The 17367-nt window shown below is 38.0% G+C and overlaps 1 protein-coding gene across 1 annotated transcript in view; it reads left to right on the top strand.

Annotated features, from left to right (window-relative positions):
* TNRC6B (trinucleotide repeat containing adaptor 6B) overlaps positions 1–17367 on the top strand; it is a 114373-nt gene that overhangs the window by 81985 nt on the left and 15021 nt on the right. Inside the window, exons 8-12 of the mRNA XM_031050078.2 lie at positions 3043–3221; positions 4412–4486; positions 5751–5796; positions 12664–12812; positions 16360–16485. Of these exons, the coding sequence (XP_030905938.1) occupies positions 3043–3221; positions 4412–4486; positions 5751–5796; positions 12664–12812; positions 16360–16485 (575 nt within the window). The remainder of the gene's footprint in view (positions 1–3042; positions 3222–4411; positions 4487–5750; positions 5797–12663; positions 12813–16359; positions 16486–17367) is intronic.

Raw genomic sequence — 17367 nt, 5'->3', positions numbered from 1 at the left:
TAACTGAGCAATTAAATGGGCAGCTCCGATTTGTGGAAGTGTTGAAACATGAGAGCATCTGAGTGAGGAAGTGTGTCTTTTCCTCAAAATGTCTTTCCTTCTCTGGCTGCCCACTTGTTACTCAGCATACAAATTTGTTAAATGATAAATAACTTTTCCTGATCATATCAGGGAATGCACAGATTTCTGTGTGGAGGCTGTTAGGTGTAATGCAGCTTGCCTTTGAGTGGATTATTTTTTTATTGTATGGGTGTGGAAAATTGTATCTCTTGAGAACTTCCTTCTGTCGTTGAACCTAAAGGGATTACTGTTTTCTGACTTACCTACCTGCAGCTGTGGTGCTCATAAGTGCGATGATGTCGAAATAGTTAAAAAATATACTTTGAAGATAAAATTTTGCTGTATTAAGAGCTTTATTTTTGTGGAAGTTATTCCTTCTGATACAAGCTGTAGAATTTTTATTTCACTCTCTTTAAGCGAAGTACAACAAACAGAAGCGATCACCTGCTGATACTACATAGCAATGTTACTGCCAAAGGCAATAATACTTGGATGTGAAGTTCCCCATAGGAAAGAATGATAATACATGACGGTTAACTGCGTTTGAGTAATGGTACCCACTGCAAAACTGTTTTCAGTTACAAGTTGCTTTTGCAACATGTAATTGTTTGGAATGAAATGCTCTATTCAGATGTGTTCTATCTGCTTTTTCTCCCTTCTTCCCACACCCGTTGGCCATTTATGAAACAAAACTGGGAAAAAAGCATTGCTTTCTTAGAGTTAATATTATAGCAGCTTTTCACGGATGGCAGTAGTGCTTACTGTGCCTGCTATGCAAACTTGGCACTTCCCAGGATGCTAAACTTTTTCTAGGTGAATCTCTTTTCATCTGTAAAAAGCCACCTACATATGACCAAAATAAGAGCCTCTGAAATGCTAATGATCCATTCCAAATTTTATGGATTTGTTAGTACTTAAGAGAGAATTAAAACACTATGCATGGTCACTTGCTTGCCTGCATGTGTGACACAAGCAGAAAGCTGCAGCATATGTGTACTATTTTGTACATAAGCTGTTTCCAGCTCTAGAAGAGCAAAATACAGGCAGTTTTCCCCTGATGGCTGTTTCAGGTTGGGGTGTAGTAGGTCACCAGTTCAGGACCTAAGGTCTTAATTTTTCTGTGTTCTGTGACTGCTCCCTCAACTCATTTCTAATTGGCACACAAAAGAAAGCAATGTTACTTAAGGGATTAGGGGGAGATACTTAATGTATTGTATAAGTTAGAAGAAATTGGTTCAAAGAGCTTGCAACGGCATAATTTATGGTCAAAGGTAAGGTCAGGAAACTAAGATAAGCAGTGATGGGAAAAGAATTTAGAGCCAAAGAAAGGAAGCCTAGATCTTGCCACCTGTTAAGAAAAAAAAAAAAAGGATTTACATAGTTGTATCAGCATTGCATAGGAATTCTCTGGCAGAAGTAGGAATAAATTCAGTTTTCTATAACATCATTATGTCTCTTTAACTTGAAAGTTTCCTTTGCTTACTATAGCTTTTTTGATTTCTCACTCAACAAATGCAGGAGAGGAAGTGGGAATCCTGCAGACAAGTCATCTTTATACTACTACAGAGATTCATGTTCAAGAATCTCAGATCTCAGAGCTGTCAATGCAGAGAAATAATTAGTCATGTAGTTAAAAGCAGGATCATAGTACTATATTAGAAAAAATAGTGGCTGGAAATAAATTAAAGCTGCAGGGACTATCCCATATATGACATTTCCAGATGAAGTTCTTGACTCTGAGGTCATACTCTTTAAATGTAGCCTTTTCTGTGTAAGTAGCATGATTAAAGGGTCAAGAGGTAAATTTTTGTACTTGGACCAGTATGTTTCCTAAGCAGCCCTCAATTGTAGTACACAAATAACTTCCAAAAATTACGTTTCATGGGAAGTTATTTATGATGGATTTTAAGGTAGCTCTTAAACTGCCGTGAAATGCTGCTGTATTTATTTTCCAGGGTCATCAAGGTAGCGCTCCCCTTAATAGGCTAATTGCAGTTGCAGACTTTTTTTATATTCAGATTTTCTGCCATGTGTGTTAATAGCCTTATCCCTGATTTCCACACTCAAACCCCAGACAGTTGGAGAATTTGTTGTGAAAAAGGCGATGATGATGTAAATCTTTTTTAAAGGATATAAATGCTCAGGGAATAAATATGCAGAGTGAAGAGTTTCAGCAGGAAGGAGAATAGCTGGGCAGTAGACAAGATGAGGATTTGGGCTCTCGGTGGCTTGTTGGCAGAGGTTAGACTTCAGAGTTTCCTGGCAGTTGGTGCTAGGAGAGTAACAGCGAGAAAAGAGACAACAAGCTAAAAATCTTAAGTTGAAATGATACGGTGAAATGGTTGTAGCTTTCTGGTGGTGGCTTATCTACTTAAACAGCACTGCTAGTAAGTCTTTTTAGCGACACTGTTTAAAACAGAAATTCAAACAGAGAAGTTTGGGTTTGGTTTTTTTCACGTTAAACTACTTTTTGGTGTTACATATACGGGAGCACAATGTCACTTCTTTTCCTTCACATTCTATTTAGTTGTTACTCCTTAAAGTTCTGTAGTTTTGTGAAAGGCTTTAGTGCAAGGGACGTGTTAAGGTTTTGAAGCAAGAGAAGAAATAATTGATAAACTACCCGAACCAAATTCCTCAGCACCCTTGGTTTTTAAGTCTCCTTCAAGTCTTTCATTTACACTAGAAAATAATAGACTGCCTTTTAAAGAAATCCTAATGCAGCTGTATCTATATAAGAGAACAGGTCCCTGTGGTTATTATATCTTTATTGCTTTGAAATAGCTGCAAAATATGACATGCTAACATGCCACCAAATCTCTTGGGTTTGGGGATTCATGCACAAGTTTTTAGAGCTGTTAGAGTGAAGATGCTTCTTTTTTAACTAGTTTGGGGTTCTGATGATCTCAGCTAATATTTCAGTAGCAAATCACCACTGCATGATATTGTAGACTGCTTTTGAGCTTCTTTCTTTCCCCAAAGGTTCTAAATCTATGCAAGATGGCTGGGGAGAGAGTGATGGGCCAGTGACAGGAACGCGTCATTCCAGCTGGGAAGAGGAGGAGGAGGGAGGAGTCTGGAACACAGCAGGCTCTCAGGGAAGCAATTCCTCCCACAACTCAACAAGCTGGGGGCAAGGAGGAAAGAAAACACAAATGAAGGTAAAATGCTTGAATGATTCATAGCTACTGTGTTGTCTGAAAGCAATATGACTGATATGTTAGAGCATTATGATAATTCTTCTTTTAAAAAGGTATTACAGAATTCAGCTAGAAAGGTGCCTATTACAGCAGTGTAACAAATGTGAGGTTTTTGATTTGTTTTAATGAATTATACTTCTTGTGATTAATAAATCTGCCAGGAGTGTCAAATTCCTTTAGTATGTAAGCTGCAGCACATTACTAAACGAAACGGAGCAATAAGTATCCCAAGGCTACTGCTCTTATTTTGTTGACAAGTCTGTGTTAGGCTGCTGCAGTTCTCTTTGCATAGCCTACCAAAGTTTGAATTCCCCAGTTCCTTTGGCATGTACACTTCTTATTTGTACTGACTTTTGTGTTTAGGTCAGAACTGTGTTTGTTGTTACTGACCTTTGGCCTCACACAGGAGCAGGAGTTTGGCTATAGTCCTAAGCAAATTGCTTTCTAAGGTCTGTTTGTGTTAAAGTTCTCTACTACAGTAACACTTGGTACTGTATTAAGACTATGCTTTGATTACTTCTAGTCAGATAGCCAGGGCAAATTCAAAAGGCAAGTCCAGAGCAGCTTCCTAGGACATGGAAATAGTTGTGACATGGCATGGAGTTTTACAATTCCCATTTTGCAAAATTATTCTCATGAACTTTTTTTTTCACTTAAAGCCTTCTTTTTATTTTAACTACCAACACAACTATCCAGATTTTTTTTATTTTTTGTTGAAATGTTTTTAGTTTTCGTTTTGATCACCTGTAAATTACAGTAAGGTCAGATTGAGAGACAGGTCAGCCCAGTGCCCATGTGAGAGAAATCACCCTAAAGGGAATAAAATCTACCCCTGTATATGCGGTGGATTAAAGAATCTACTAGGCTGTAACAGAGGAAAAAAATAAGTAACATAACATAAATGGCAGATTCCAGAATGAAGCTGTGAAATATTCATTAGACCCATGAAGTGTTCATTCAGTTTGGTATGCATAAAAATGAACAATTTTATAAGACAGATTATTTGGTAACTGTTTCCAACCATGCAGAAACTTAGTATTTTATTCAGGAAATAAGTTTCTCTGAAACGGGGATCATTTGACACTTGTAACAACAGAATTTAAGAAATCCAAAAGTTGCTTAAGAATATTTGTCTTTTTTTCCCTCTTCAGTGCGCATTAAAAGGAGGAAATAGTGATTCATGGATGAACCCTTTATCCAAACAGTTTTCAAATATGGGCTTGCTAGTAAGTAAATTTTTTACAATATATAATATCCAACTTTTGTAAATAAAGAAGCCAGTAAACTTCAAATAAGTCAAAAGATCAGCTGTTTAACAGTGTGTAACTACTTATCTGCATTTGCTGTGCTAGTACGTTGATTATACTACTTGTAATGGCTGAATATTCGGCATTTCCTTTGCTACTCAGAATGGCTTTTTAGAAAACCCCCAAATCTACTTTGACTCTTCAGAGTTATGACATCTTTTGTTCTGAGTTTGTAATTTCCTTGAAAGTAACAGCATTTGGTGTTTTCTTGGTGGGGTGTATTTTCATAATACGAGCTTCAGAGCACTGAGGGTAGAGGCCTTAGCTACTGGCTGTAGTGTCAGACATCTGTGATTAGTCCAAGGCGATTCATTCTGAATCTCAGCCACCTATCAGAAAAGGAGACTTACAGTCCTGTGCCTTGGCTATTCATATTTTAAATAATATGTAGCAGGGCCTTTTTAGAAGAAAAAGGGCACATTATTAATCAGTACATAGAGATTGATTGGTATATGAACAAACAAATGGCACATCATGAAAAGGCAGATCCTCGGAGAAGTACCTTAAAAATAGTTACGTATAATTTTTTCTTTTTTTAAGAACTTCTGAAATGCTTATTTTAAAAACATCTTACAGGATATTGTGCCAGCTGTCATCCTGTGAAGCAGGCATAGTATGTAATGCAGGCTAGTGGGAGATGATAATGCAGAGGTTCTGAGAGAAGCCCAGGGCTGTACAAACTGTCACTAACATGACTAGGATTAGTTTGTAATGTCTGTTGCCTCCCAAGCTCAAATTCAGTCTGCTAGACTGTAGATGCTTCTGAAAGCTATGGGAACACCCTGTCCCAGACTGCCAACTAACTCATAACTTGGCAGCACTTTTCAAGGTTTGATGGTTTGACGGGTCATGAGGATGAGCTATCATTTTGGCTGCTATTTTCAGTGTTTTGTCTCTCAGCCACTGGCACATGAGGAGGGAGGTTCATTTCACAGAGCAGCTGTCTATCCACCTTTCTCAGCCTGTCGCATGTGTTCATGTGTCTGGTTTCATATGAGTAAACTAGCCATACAACATTAGGGAGTCGAGACGAGCTGTGTCCAGGATGATGTCAAGAATCCTTATGTTTAGTTTAGAGCAAAACTTTGATTGGCACAAGCATGTCATTCGTTCATTTCACCTTTCTGAAACATTCCTCAGCATTTCATAGAAGTCAGAACTGAATTTTTTGTTTTTCTTCCAGAGTCAAACTGAGGACATTCCAGGCAGTAAGATGGACTTGTCTGTAGGTGCGTATAGTTTAATTCAAGTGCATTTGAAATATGAGATGTGTAATATTTTTATGTGGTTGACATGCTGTGTTTTGCAAAGGTTTGATCTTGCTTTTAGCACTCGTCAAATAGGATAGAGTTATAGCAATCCAGTGGCTTGGCTGTAGGCTTTGAATAGTTACACAGCTGATACTGCTAGGCAAGATTGGGATATGTACCTGTACAGAATGGAGGTATAACTTGTGGAAGGGACATTCTGTAAGACTGTTTTGATATGTGTAGTTTGTTTTCATTGTTACTGTTTCAAGAAAGTGAAGATCCCTTTTCATTTGGTGGAAGAGGAGAACTGGGTTTTGGCAGTAGAACATCACAATTACCGTAGGTCCCTGGAGGTGATGTGAGAGAGAATAATGTCTTCTGCAGTTGATTTCTTTGATTGCTTGCCTCAAGCTGTTACAAGTTACTGCTCAGTAGAACTAGATTTTTCATTCTTCATAGCTTCACCACAGCACTGCACGGCTTAAGTGGGATGGGCTGTGCAGAAAACACTGCCTTAGATGGGAGTTGGAATTGACCACTTGGATTAATCCTATTTAATCACCTTTTAATTTGTCATGACTTCCTTCTTTGGCAAACTAAGTAGTGCACTTTCACAGAAATACTGATTTAAAATCTTGGAATCAGATTTGGTTTTGCATTTGTTCTCCAAATTGTCTCTGAATGTTCACTGTCATGTTATTGCAGTAGAAATACCACAGGTTCCTGAAATCTTCTGCCATTTGAGATGGTTTCCCTACAGGATCCCTAAAATATATATTAGAAAAGAGATGATCCAAACCTGCTATTTCGATAGTTGTATTTTACTTGTTATCAAGTCTTTGAAGGCTTAGTAAGGTTAAAAACTTACACAGGATAGCATTTGATACTTATAAAGGGAAATAGGGTTTCATTCCTGTTCTAACATCTGTTCAGCTTTTGATTCTTCAAAAACTACAGAGACAGGAAAATCATCTCATACCCATAGCTATGAAGACAGATCTAGCCCACTTAAAGGACTTTGCCTCTGGACAAAGCTAACAACAATTTTATAGATGTTAATTCTATTTCTGTAACTGTTGGGAACGTCACAAGAGGTCTTAAATTCTTCCTAATTACAATGTCAAAAGCCAGAGGTCTGTAATTCTTATTCCAGTGAATGGTATGTCAAAGTAGCATTAGTATTCTCAGCTCTCATCTAGAACAGTGAATTTCCTGTGTAGATGAGGTATGCCCTATGGGCTCCAGGGGGGTGTGTTTGTGGTGGTTCTCTTGGTGGAAGGCATCCCTGTATCAGTGCAAATCAAGTTTGTTATGAAAATGTGGACACCATTGATTCTGAATCTTATGTGATTATCACTGAGACCTACAGTATGCTGTCACACAGTAACCATTTTACCCGTTCCATGTTTAAAAACGTTCTGGTACCAAGCAGCTTATTTTCAGCTACTTTTGCCTAATAGCCGAAACTGTCTACCTCAGTTTAAACAGGGACACATACAGGCATAAAGAGCTGCTGAAAGCACAGCAGTGACTTGGTAAGAAGGAGAAGTTTGGCTGGAGGAGGTGACTGACTTTGAATCAATGCTTTTTCTGCTGGTGGTTCTAAATTTCCCGTGGGAGACTGTAATTTGAATTAATTACTGGTGATCCCTTGGTGGTATCTCTGAAGAACCACCTGCAGCAGTAGTTCTGAGCCAGGTTGCAGTCTGTGGGATAGCTGGATCAACTAAAACTGGTGTTTACAAGTTTTCAGAATACGTTCTGAAATTCATTGCTGTACACTAGAATAGTGTGGGGTCTGTGATACAAGTTGACTGTATCCAACATTAAGGCTACAATCTATTTACTCCTGAGATATATTACCTGCCATAGAAGTTAGTCTTCAGGTGTATGACTAGCTATGTGCTAAATATTAAGTATTGCCACTTTTCCGCATCATGTGCATTTAAGTTTGATACATTTGATCCTGTCTTTGTGGCAACTTTTTGTTTCATTTCTGGTTTGTTTTTTGTTTTTTGTTTTTTTTTTTAATCTAAATATCAAATAGTGACAGTAGGGAAGCTGTGTGTTCTGCTCTTAGATAAATGCCCCCTTGGGGTTTATGTTTTTACAGATGTCAAGACACTTGACTAGTCTGATATGTTCCCCCAGCCCCAGAAAGTAATGTAGTAGTGAACAATACTTTCCTCTGTCTTCTGTATGAGTGATAAGATGGCCACATGATTGAAATTGGACCTATATTGTAGGACTTTCGGTAGCAGTGGAAGACTCAGTAGCACAAGTTCTAACCCTGCAAATGCAAGCAGTGTAAATATTAATTCTTGATTTGAATAGTAGATTTTAGCGACTACAGGAAGCTGTTCTTGTGAAACTGGCCGTTGTGCTTTTACTGCAGTTTCAGTGCCATTCTGATTCTGCCATACTTCTGTACCTTTCTAGTATTGTTGACAACATTATTCCAGTATTATGTCTTGCAAGAAGTCTGCTCTGATGTTAACCCTCTTTGCATCAGTGCTGTCACCAGCTTTAGTACTTCCTTATCTGCCACTGTTGTAGCATCCTGTGTGATGCTGTAGTCACGTTTTTCCCAACTGAAAACTTCATTTATTGGGAATATTCATTAATCTTTGTACCAAAAGTAGAGTTGTGGTAGTAAAGACTTACATCTAATATCAACTCCATATTTGTTACTCTAATGAAATCCAAATAGCTGCAGTGTCTCTCAGCTTAGAATCCATTACATTCTTAAAATGCATATCACACTTCATAGAGGATTAAGTAGTTCTTTTTTTTTTACAAAGTTGCTTTCTTTCTCTGAATAGTTAAGGATCCCAATAAGAGATGTTAAAGCATGTGTATATATAGTACAACATAGGTTTGGTGAAGGTAACAGATTTTTTTTTGATCTCTGCACTTTGGCTGAGTACAGCGTCTCTAGAATTCAGGCTCCGATTGTATCATGGTTCTCTAAAGATCTTCTAGACAGAGATAAGTTATCTTCTTGGATGTTCAGTTCTCATCTGCCTTCAGGTTCTGCTGTTAGAGAGCAGATCTAAAAATATACAAATGAAGAGGATGGTAGCTTGGATTATGCTGGTAATAGCTTAGTTCTTCAGTGCTGAATTAAACTTTTGGATCCTTTAGAACTTTGTGCTGTCAAGGACCTTAAGGCTGTAAGGCCTTCTGAGGAAAGATGGCTGATGCTCAATATATCCTGTGGTATTATGCCGAAAGGTTGCATACTTTGATCTGTTGCAGTTCTTTAAATTTAGCATAACCATTAATGGTGGCATCCTTGATCCTGGGTAGAGGCATCTATTATAGTTTGTATTCCATTTCAAAGTTAAAGAATGTGACATCTTCTTGATGTTTTTATGTTACTAATCTCTTAAGCTGTTTTGCTCTTGTTGCTTGTTGCAGTTGCTTGTGGAAAGCTATAAACTTTTGCACAGCCTGTGTCTACTTCTGAACTTTAAATGTTGATCTTACATATGAGGTAGGCTTGTTCTTCAACTGATTTTCAAGTCAAGTTTACAACATACCAGGTTATCCTAATGAGACCTCCCAGCATGGTATTTTCCCAATTTATGGATAAATGCACATTGATCTTGGAGTTAAATTTGTGTTTGGGGACCAAACATATTAAAGAAAACTTTGATATGCATGGAGCACCTCAGCTTTGATCATTGTGTTATAAAATAGTTCCAGCTGTCAGTAGGTTACTCTTACTGTGTTGGTCTCAGTCATCTTCTTTAAAAACTGTTGCTTTCATTGCAAGGTGCTGGAGTGACTCTTATTTAGTGACCAAGACAGAAGAGATATGGATCAATAGCATGCCTGAGGCAGGTCTACTTCCTCTTTTAAAATTATTTTTCTGTAAAATCCTTTGGGTGGGGAGCTTGTTTTACTTTGAAAACAGGATACCGCATTTTCCACTGAAATCCCTCCTAGTATGTAGGTCCTGAAGCATGAGGTTTGCTACAGTAAGTAGTTAGTGAGAACAACCTAATATTCCATCGCTTCCTTTCTTCTGTTTGACAGCCACCTTTGTCCTTTTTTTTTTTTTAATATATTAATTACAGCCTATGCAGATCACTGAACACTCAAGTCACCTGTAAAGACTTGGAAATTAATTTCCATTTTCTGTTGATTCAAACACAATTCATGCAGCTGTCTGTTGTAAATACGTTACAAAACCATATCCAGTTATAGCATTCAGGTGCAACACCTTATGATATATACATTGATATGCAACACATACTTAGATACATGATATCTAAGTACATGCACTTGCTCAATAGGCTTGGATGATATAAAATTATGGCAAAAGTAAAAACCAAGTATCTTTAAAATGTTTTTGGTTTTGTGGTCAAGCAGATATATTTCAAATGTGGGAGGTTTTTCTCCCATTTGGGTTACTCTATGGGGTATGCGTGTTCTCATCATGTTGAGTCTGTTATTTGCAAATATTCTAGGTAACTTTGATCAACAGTGGTTTGTTTTCTATCTCCCGGTATAAAACACATTATATATCATTTTGTTCATATAGAATTCAAGTTTTATTTTTTTCGTCTTGGGCTGTGTGAATGTGGTGGAGTTGATACACTTAACAGTCGTCTTTGCCTCACTAGGGTGTGAATGCCATTCTCCAAGCTCTTGTTTCATTTTGCATTTTTCATAGTGTTAATAGTGGGGAAAATCCAAGAACTGATGGGAGTGTTGTCTTTTATGAAGATGGTTAGACTTTTAACCTGTTCTGCATTTCCACATGCAGAGTACTTAGGGCTTCATGTTTATTCATGCACAAGTGTTCTTGCCTACGCAGAGGGTAAAATTCAGACTTTCCAGATTTCAACAGTAGTCTTGTAATATGTAAGGTAAAGAAAGTCTTCAGCCACCTGCATTATTTACAGCTTTTGTTGGCAAGTGCAAAAGACAGGCTCACACAACAGGTTTCAAAGTTGTATTAAAATTTTCTATGAATGGGATAAATGAATGCAGTCATCTCTCTTAGCAAGGCCTTGTTTGTATTGAAGTTTAAGCAGGTGCCTCAGCACTAAATGGCCTGGATGTCTCTGCTGGAACCCTTTAAAAGTAGTACTATATGCTCTCCATGTTATTTATCAAGGAGTTTTACAAAGCATTATGCAGTAATGTTTGAGGAGTTGATTGGATCACCAGGATAACTGAAGAGACGAAAGGGTGTTTCTGTGTCTTAGCCAGTTTGTGTTGGCATCCACCCAGTTTCATTTCAGATAGTGATGCAACTCTCTCTTGCATTCAGTTTCTTTTCAGGCAACTAACGGGCAGGGCTTCCTTGTCTAGAATTAAATCAAGAAAGCATTTTGGTAGTGCGTTGCTGGCATTGTGTGTATGTAGTTGTTAGATGTACGTATTGACAGGATTGAAATGTAGATGACATTTTATGTGACTGCTTCTGCAGAGCCAGTTCTAGCTTTTAAGGATATGCTAGAAAGGCATGAGCTCATCCAGGTCAGTATGACTCCAGTTACAAGCCAAGATTTATCCAGTGTTTTTGTGATAAATGATGTTGAAGGCATCTGAGGGGATGAAGCTGGATCAACTTTGACAGTTGTGCCAGCAGGAAAACCCCACATAATTAATTAGTGGTTGATTTCACATGTTCTTAGCAATAACATATCTATGAATATTAGTAGTTTGTGATTGAGCATTAAGAAATATTCTGGTTTTGAGAAGTTTTCTTTGCGGAACAGGTAAGCATTTTGAAGGTATCGGCGTGATGAGCTGTCTGCTCTGTTTGATAAAGACTGTTTTGTCAGTTGTAGGGTAGGATAGCTATCATCCACTCTTTGGAAGACTCGTGGATTTTGGTTAACTGTGGTGACAGGCTTTTTTAACCATTCTTGGAGAGGTCGTCTGTGCCATTAAATGGAGTTACTTAAACCTAAAAATACCAGTAAAGCTCATTTCTGTCATACTGCCCGTATTTTAAAGCAAAGATATTTTCCATCTACTTCAACGTATCAGTATGTATCTGATACCTTGCAGGTGCCAAATATGACCCCAGAAATGGTTCCTTGGTAGCTGTTTAGTGTGTAAGGTAGAAAGCTTCCTTCAGGAAGCACTGGCTGATAATAAGCTTATAGAGAAAGGTGATGTCTTGTTCACCATGTATTACAGTTTGATTGTCTGTTACTAACATCTCCCTCATGTTCCACTGCATTACTCATTAAACGGTGGCAGAAGACTGTAGGGGATGCTTGAGAAGTATCTCTGTTACTGGTTTTGTAATCATTGCATACAAGCTAAGGGAGATTGGTTGCCTGTCTGGAAGTTAACAGTGTACCAGATGGTCTGTGATGTTCAAGAGTTAAGTTCACATGACTATAGAAGTGTTGTGATCAAATTACATGCATGGTTTTGCAGTTTGAGAAATTATTTCTTGATGCCAGTCCCAGTAAAAGCTAAGCACAGAACTTAAATAGTGGTGTCTCTATAGATACTGAATACCAATAAATAACAGTGTGAATTTCAGAAGACATTGAAAATTATGTGTAAGTGAATATCATTAGTTGAACTAAGCTGCTGTAGAAATGCGTATGTTTATATCTGTGCATAAGTTGTGAGAAATACTTCACATGGAACTCTAAATTGGCTTGTTCAGTCTTAAAAGTGAAGCTGCCTACTTTGATTTTTCAGCACTTCTAATAGCAACTGTAGCTATGCTAAATTATAAGACGGATCTAATTTATACCCTAATCTTAAAGATACTTCCCTTGTCTGTGAACTTACTGTCATCAACCATGATTAATGATAATGGTAGAGATTATTGGCACTAATTTCATCTTCGTCTTTCTTTCACAGGTGGCCTCCCAGATAAGAAGTTTGAAGTAGATAAACGAACCATGAATCTTGGGGATTTTAATGACATGATGAGAAAGGATCGATCTGGGTTCCGTCCATCTAATTCCAAAGACATGGGAACCACAGACAGTGGGCCTTATTTTGAGAAGGTGAGAAAAATACCTTTAGATAAATCAGTATCGACCTCTGTGAGGTCTGAGTTTTTACACTGCTCCCTGGAAATGCTAAAAAATCCAGTAACCTTTTCTAACTCAGTAATAAAAGGTGGAGGGGAGTTATGTTTGTAGAATGAACAAGTATATCAAACAGAGGTGTCAGATGTGCATAGGCGAACTAAATTATTGGGGAGAATAAGGCTTTTCATCCTAGAACAGACTGCTCTTAATATGGATAGAAACAAATTCCTTTGTTTTTCTTGGAAGAGTGAACTACCAGTAGCAATGAAATTCATTACAGGTTTCATCACAATGATTCTTTTGGCTATGACTACCATCATCTACTGTAAAAAGTTGGTTTAGATGTAACTAAACTTAAGTAATCACAGTCTTCCAATTTTTTCTGCTTTCATATCTGTCACTTATTGGAAACACACTTTCTAAATTCCACAACCCCTTATGCTGTATGTCCATGTACTGTAAGCTTCTGTATGACATCTGTTTCTCTGTGACATCTGTTGTATGTTATGGTAATGTTTCTTTCATATTCCTGCTTGTTTTAAATAGAAGCTTTCACTATTATTATCAAACATTAATTGCTTCACATTATGAATTGGAGAGTATCCAGTACATTCAGAATGCTTTAGTTGCTTTTTAAATACAGTTTATCACATGTAAAATGGAAATTTGGTTTAAAAATTCTGAAGGCATGTTACTAACAATGAAGTTTTTTAACTCCTCCATTTTGGTAGAACAGGCCAAAACCCAGTTTTGTCAACTCCCTCTGGTGGCCTAATAAATAAAATCCCACTAGCAGAGCTAATGCAGTCCTAACATTTTTTTCATAGGTGTGTGCTAACATTAGGAATTCATTCAGGATGTGTTTGTTTCTGTAGTGGTAATAGCCACTGTCAGAAATTACCTTCATGAGAGCTGAAAATGTATTTTTAAAAATAAACCTCTAGGAGTTTATCAGACCACAATCTTCATTGTCAAGTGATGATTTGAGTCAGAAGTTTTGTCCTTGTAATTGCTATTACAAATTAACTTTGCTTCTTCCTAGTCACTCACTGTCCCTCTTTCTCTCCTCTTGTGTTCTGTTGCTTCACTAACTGACTCCTGCTGTTGGCTAACTGCTGCTTCAGCTGACTTTGCCTTTCTCCAATCAAGATGGGTGCCTTGGGGATGAGGCTCCCTGCTCTCCCTTCTCCCCTTCTCCCAGCTACAAGCTGTCTCCCTCTGGTTCCACACTATCCAACGTCAGCCTTGGGGCAATCGGCTCAGGGCTCAGTCCCCAAAACTTCGCTGCTAGACAAGTAAGCAGGCCATCTTATAAGATGCATTGTTATAAGGCTGCAACCTGGGCTTAATCCTGGTTAGTTGGTTGCTTGCGTTTGTTTTCCTACTAAATAAATTAATACTGTTAATGGGAATTTCAGCTATATCAGGCCATTGAGAATCAGTCCACTTTGGTTCCTCTTATCAGAATGTATTATATCTGTTTTTGTTGGCCTCTTACTTCCTGAATCATGGGCAGCAGCAAATGTGCTTTTCAGAAGTCATGAAGTTAGTGGCGACTTCATACTTTAATTGCTGTTTTAAAACCCACTTGGAGGCTGTTGATTTGTCCCACCACCCTCAACCCTGAATTTTTGCAGACTCCATCCAATGACCTTGTAGGTAGAAATGTGCCTTTAAAAAAATATAATCATTTTGCATTGTGCCTGTTTCCTTCTCCCTTCCTTGCAGCCTAAGGAAAGAATTGATTTAGCAGCCTTAAAAACTCTTGAAGTAGCAGTATTTTTGTTATTTATACAGGGGAATAGCAGAGAAGAAATGAAGTTGTTAACTGCAGTTTGGAAGAATTTCTGGCTATTATGGTTTGCATTATGCTAGAAGAAAATGTTGGAGGAATACTAGGAAATGAAATATTAGAACCTTAGTATTGCAGCTGGACTAGCTTATGTAGTCACATGCCTAACATGATGGTGTTTCTTTGTGTTGTCTTTCTGTTTCTATGTGACACAATCAGTGTTGAACATCAGATTAAGTCCAAATTTTGCAGGCATGTTCTTGGATTTGGTGTGCAGAACTCTGTTGAGCCTTAGGGGGAGTTGAAAATGTAGCTGCAGCTTCAAGTCTCTCCGAAATTTTAATGCATACTTGACCCCAGTCATTTCTTTCCAGAACAAAAAGTCTGTCTCTTGGGTTTTTTGTTTATCCTCCTACTTAGTGTGATGTCTTGAGTTGTTTCTGAAAGGGAAGATACATTAAGGAAGTGAAATACGATGCAGGTGAATGAGGCAAGTCATAATGCTGCCAGTATAGCCAGATTAGAGACTTTAGTTTTAGCAAAAAGATAGTGGAAAATGCACAGTATTGTGGTAGAAGGGAGGCAAATTTTATGAAACCTTGGTACATAAGGAAGGGAAAGGTTTTGGAGAAGGCCTGCACAATCCCAATTTGGAAGAATGATGGATTTAAGTTGGGTATAGCAGTGCTGGCATGGAGAGGGAGAACAGAGAATGATGGTTAAGGGATAGAAAATGCACTGTTTAGAATCCCAGGTATCTGAGGATCATAGGCATCCTCATGTACAGCACAAGATGAGAAGTGCTGAGGGTCTTGGAAATGAAAGGACAGAATCATGACACACAAGGATCTCTCAGAATACAAGTTTTGCTTTTAGAAGCAGCAGCATGCAACTGTTAGTGTAGGAGACAGTCCGTAACATTTCCTGTGGCTTTCATTGAAAGATGGTATGAAGGCAGGCAGTCTGCTCAGAGGCTGAAATAGTGAAGCAGAATGATGAATTTTCTTTGGTCTTTTTCATGCAGTAGGCTTTATTACAGAAGTTGCTTATAAAACAGTAAATTCTTCTCCTAAAAAAACCCTTAAACAGCAAGTATTCTTGCAGTTAGAAAATAAATTACTGGGAGAAAACCACCGAACACTTTTTCTCACTTGAAGATTTTTCCTCTCTTCACTTTAGTGGGGAAAAAAGGAAAAGAAAAACATCCCAATCCAAAATGCTGACATTTTCATGTCAAAAAGAAGATTTGTAATAAAATTTTACAATTCTAATTTCAGTTAGTAAAAGGCCTTCAGAGGAGGTAATAGGCTTGTGAGAGATACCTCAACTTGACTTGTGTAAAATGATGGCCTAGAATTTTTGCTGTCACAGTCTTGCCATACTGTTAACCCAGTGAATGGTTTTTTGAGTGTGTTGTTTGTACTCCCAGGTTTCCATTTCCCAACATGTAAAGTGCAAAATACAAAACATTAGCTTTGTCATGTGCTTTGAAATAAGTGGATAAACATGACTCTTAAATGTAGAGGAGAAAGAGCCTGCAGATCAGAAATGTAGTACAGCAGTTTTAACCCAGGTAGGATATTACTGATGTAGGGCAAACATCTCAGTAATTCTAAGGGTACTCTGTTGAAGTCAGCACTTGCCTCATTGTTATTGATATGTAGTTAATAGCATAGAAATCTATTATCTTGAAAGATTCATCTTCTCACTACTGCTTTAATTTTGTAGGGTGGCAATCATGGTTTGTTTGGAAACAGCACAGCACAATCGAGGGGCATGCACACACCAGTGCAGCCACTAAATCCTTCCCCCAATATCCGGGCGCAAGTGCCTCCCCAATTTCTTTCTCCCCAGGTAAGGAATTTATAGTAACTGCTTACTTGTAAAAGTAGGGCTACAGCCTTCAGACCACGTCATTGAGGTTACTTGACACATCTGTCTTAATCTTGACTTGATGTTAAGAAACGGCAAACTTAGATAAGTAAAATTCATAGTTGGAAGTACTTAAAACTCAGTGCAGAAGGATTAGCCTTCTTATTCCAAGTTGATGGTAAATGCTCGCTATCAGTATTTTTAAACCTAATTCAGGAATCCTGTGTCTCACGTAGGTTTTTGCAAACTATTATAAAAACAACAAAGAAAGTGAAAGCTGATTTTTTTTCTGATGTTTGACAAGTTGCTTAATTTTTTTCAAGCGGTCTTGTCCTGTGCTTCTTGCCCCCTTGAAAAAGAGAGGCCTTGCATAGTACTCTATGTTGCAATTACATTGTAGAGTTCTAAGACCTCGGGATCTCCAAATGCAAAAGTTAACCTTTTAATTCCTATTTGGTGAAGGCTTTTGGAGATTCTTTTGAATTCTACTTATGTAACTCTGAAATAATGCAGGGAGAAAGCGGGGATTCTTCTCCACCTACTCCTGTCTTTTACTATAGCTTGTTCAGCATACAAAGAGATTAACTCTTTCTGTGAGGCACTGTTTCTTTCCTCTGGTGACTGCCTGAATCCCTTTCTTTTCCCTTGTCGAGCAGTACGTTCTTAATGTGATAATGCAGTACTGTGATTACTAGTTACTTTAGTGCAGTCTCTAGCAACCGACTGGTAGGGGGAGGAACCTTTCTGTGTCTGTCTACATCTGCACATGTAAATACTGTATTGTCAATCAAGTGAGGTATTCACTCTGCTCAAGTCATAGATTGTGCATGTTTAAATGTCATCTGTTAAGAAATCTGTAGTGTC

The sequence above is a fragment of the Melopsittacus undulatus genome, chromosome 5, assembly GCF_012275295.1.
Source record: "Melopsittacus undulatus isolate bMelUnd1 chromosome 5, bMelUnd1.mat.Z, whole genome shotgun sequence".
NCBI classification, from domain to species: domain Eukaryota; kingdom Metazoa; phylum Chordata; class Aves; order Psittaciformes; family Psittaculidae; genus Melopsittacus; species Melopsittacus undulatus.
This window is presented reverse-complemented; position numbering and strand designations above follow the sequence as displayed.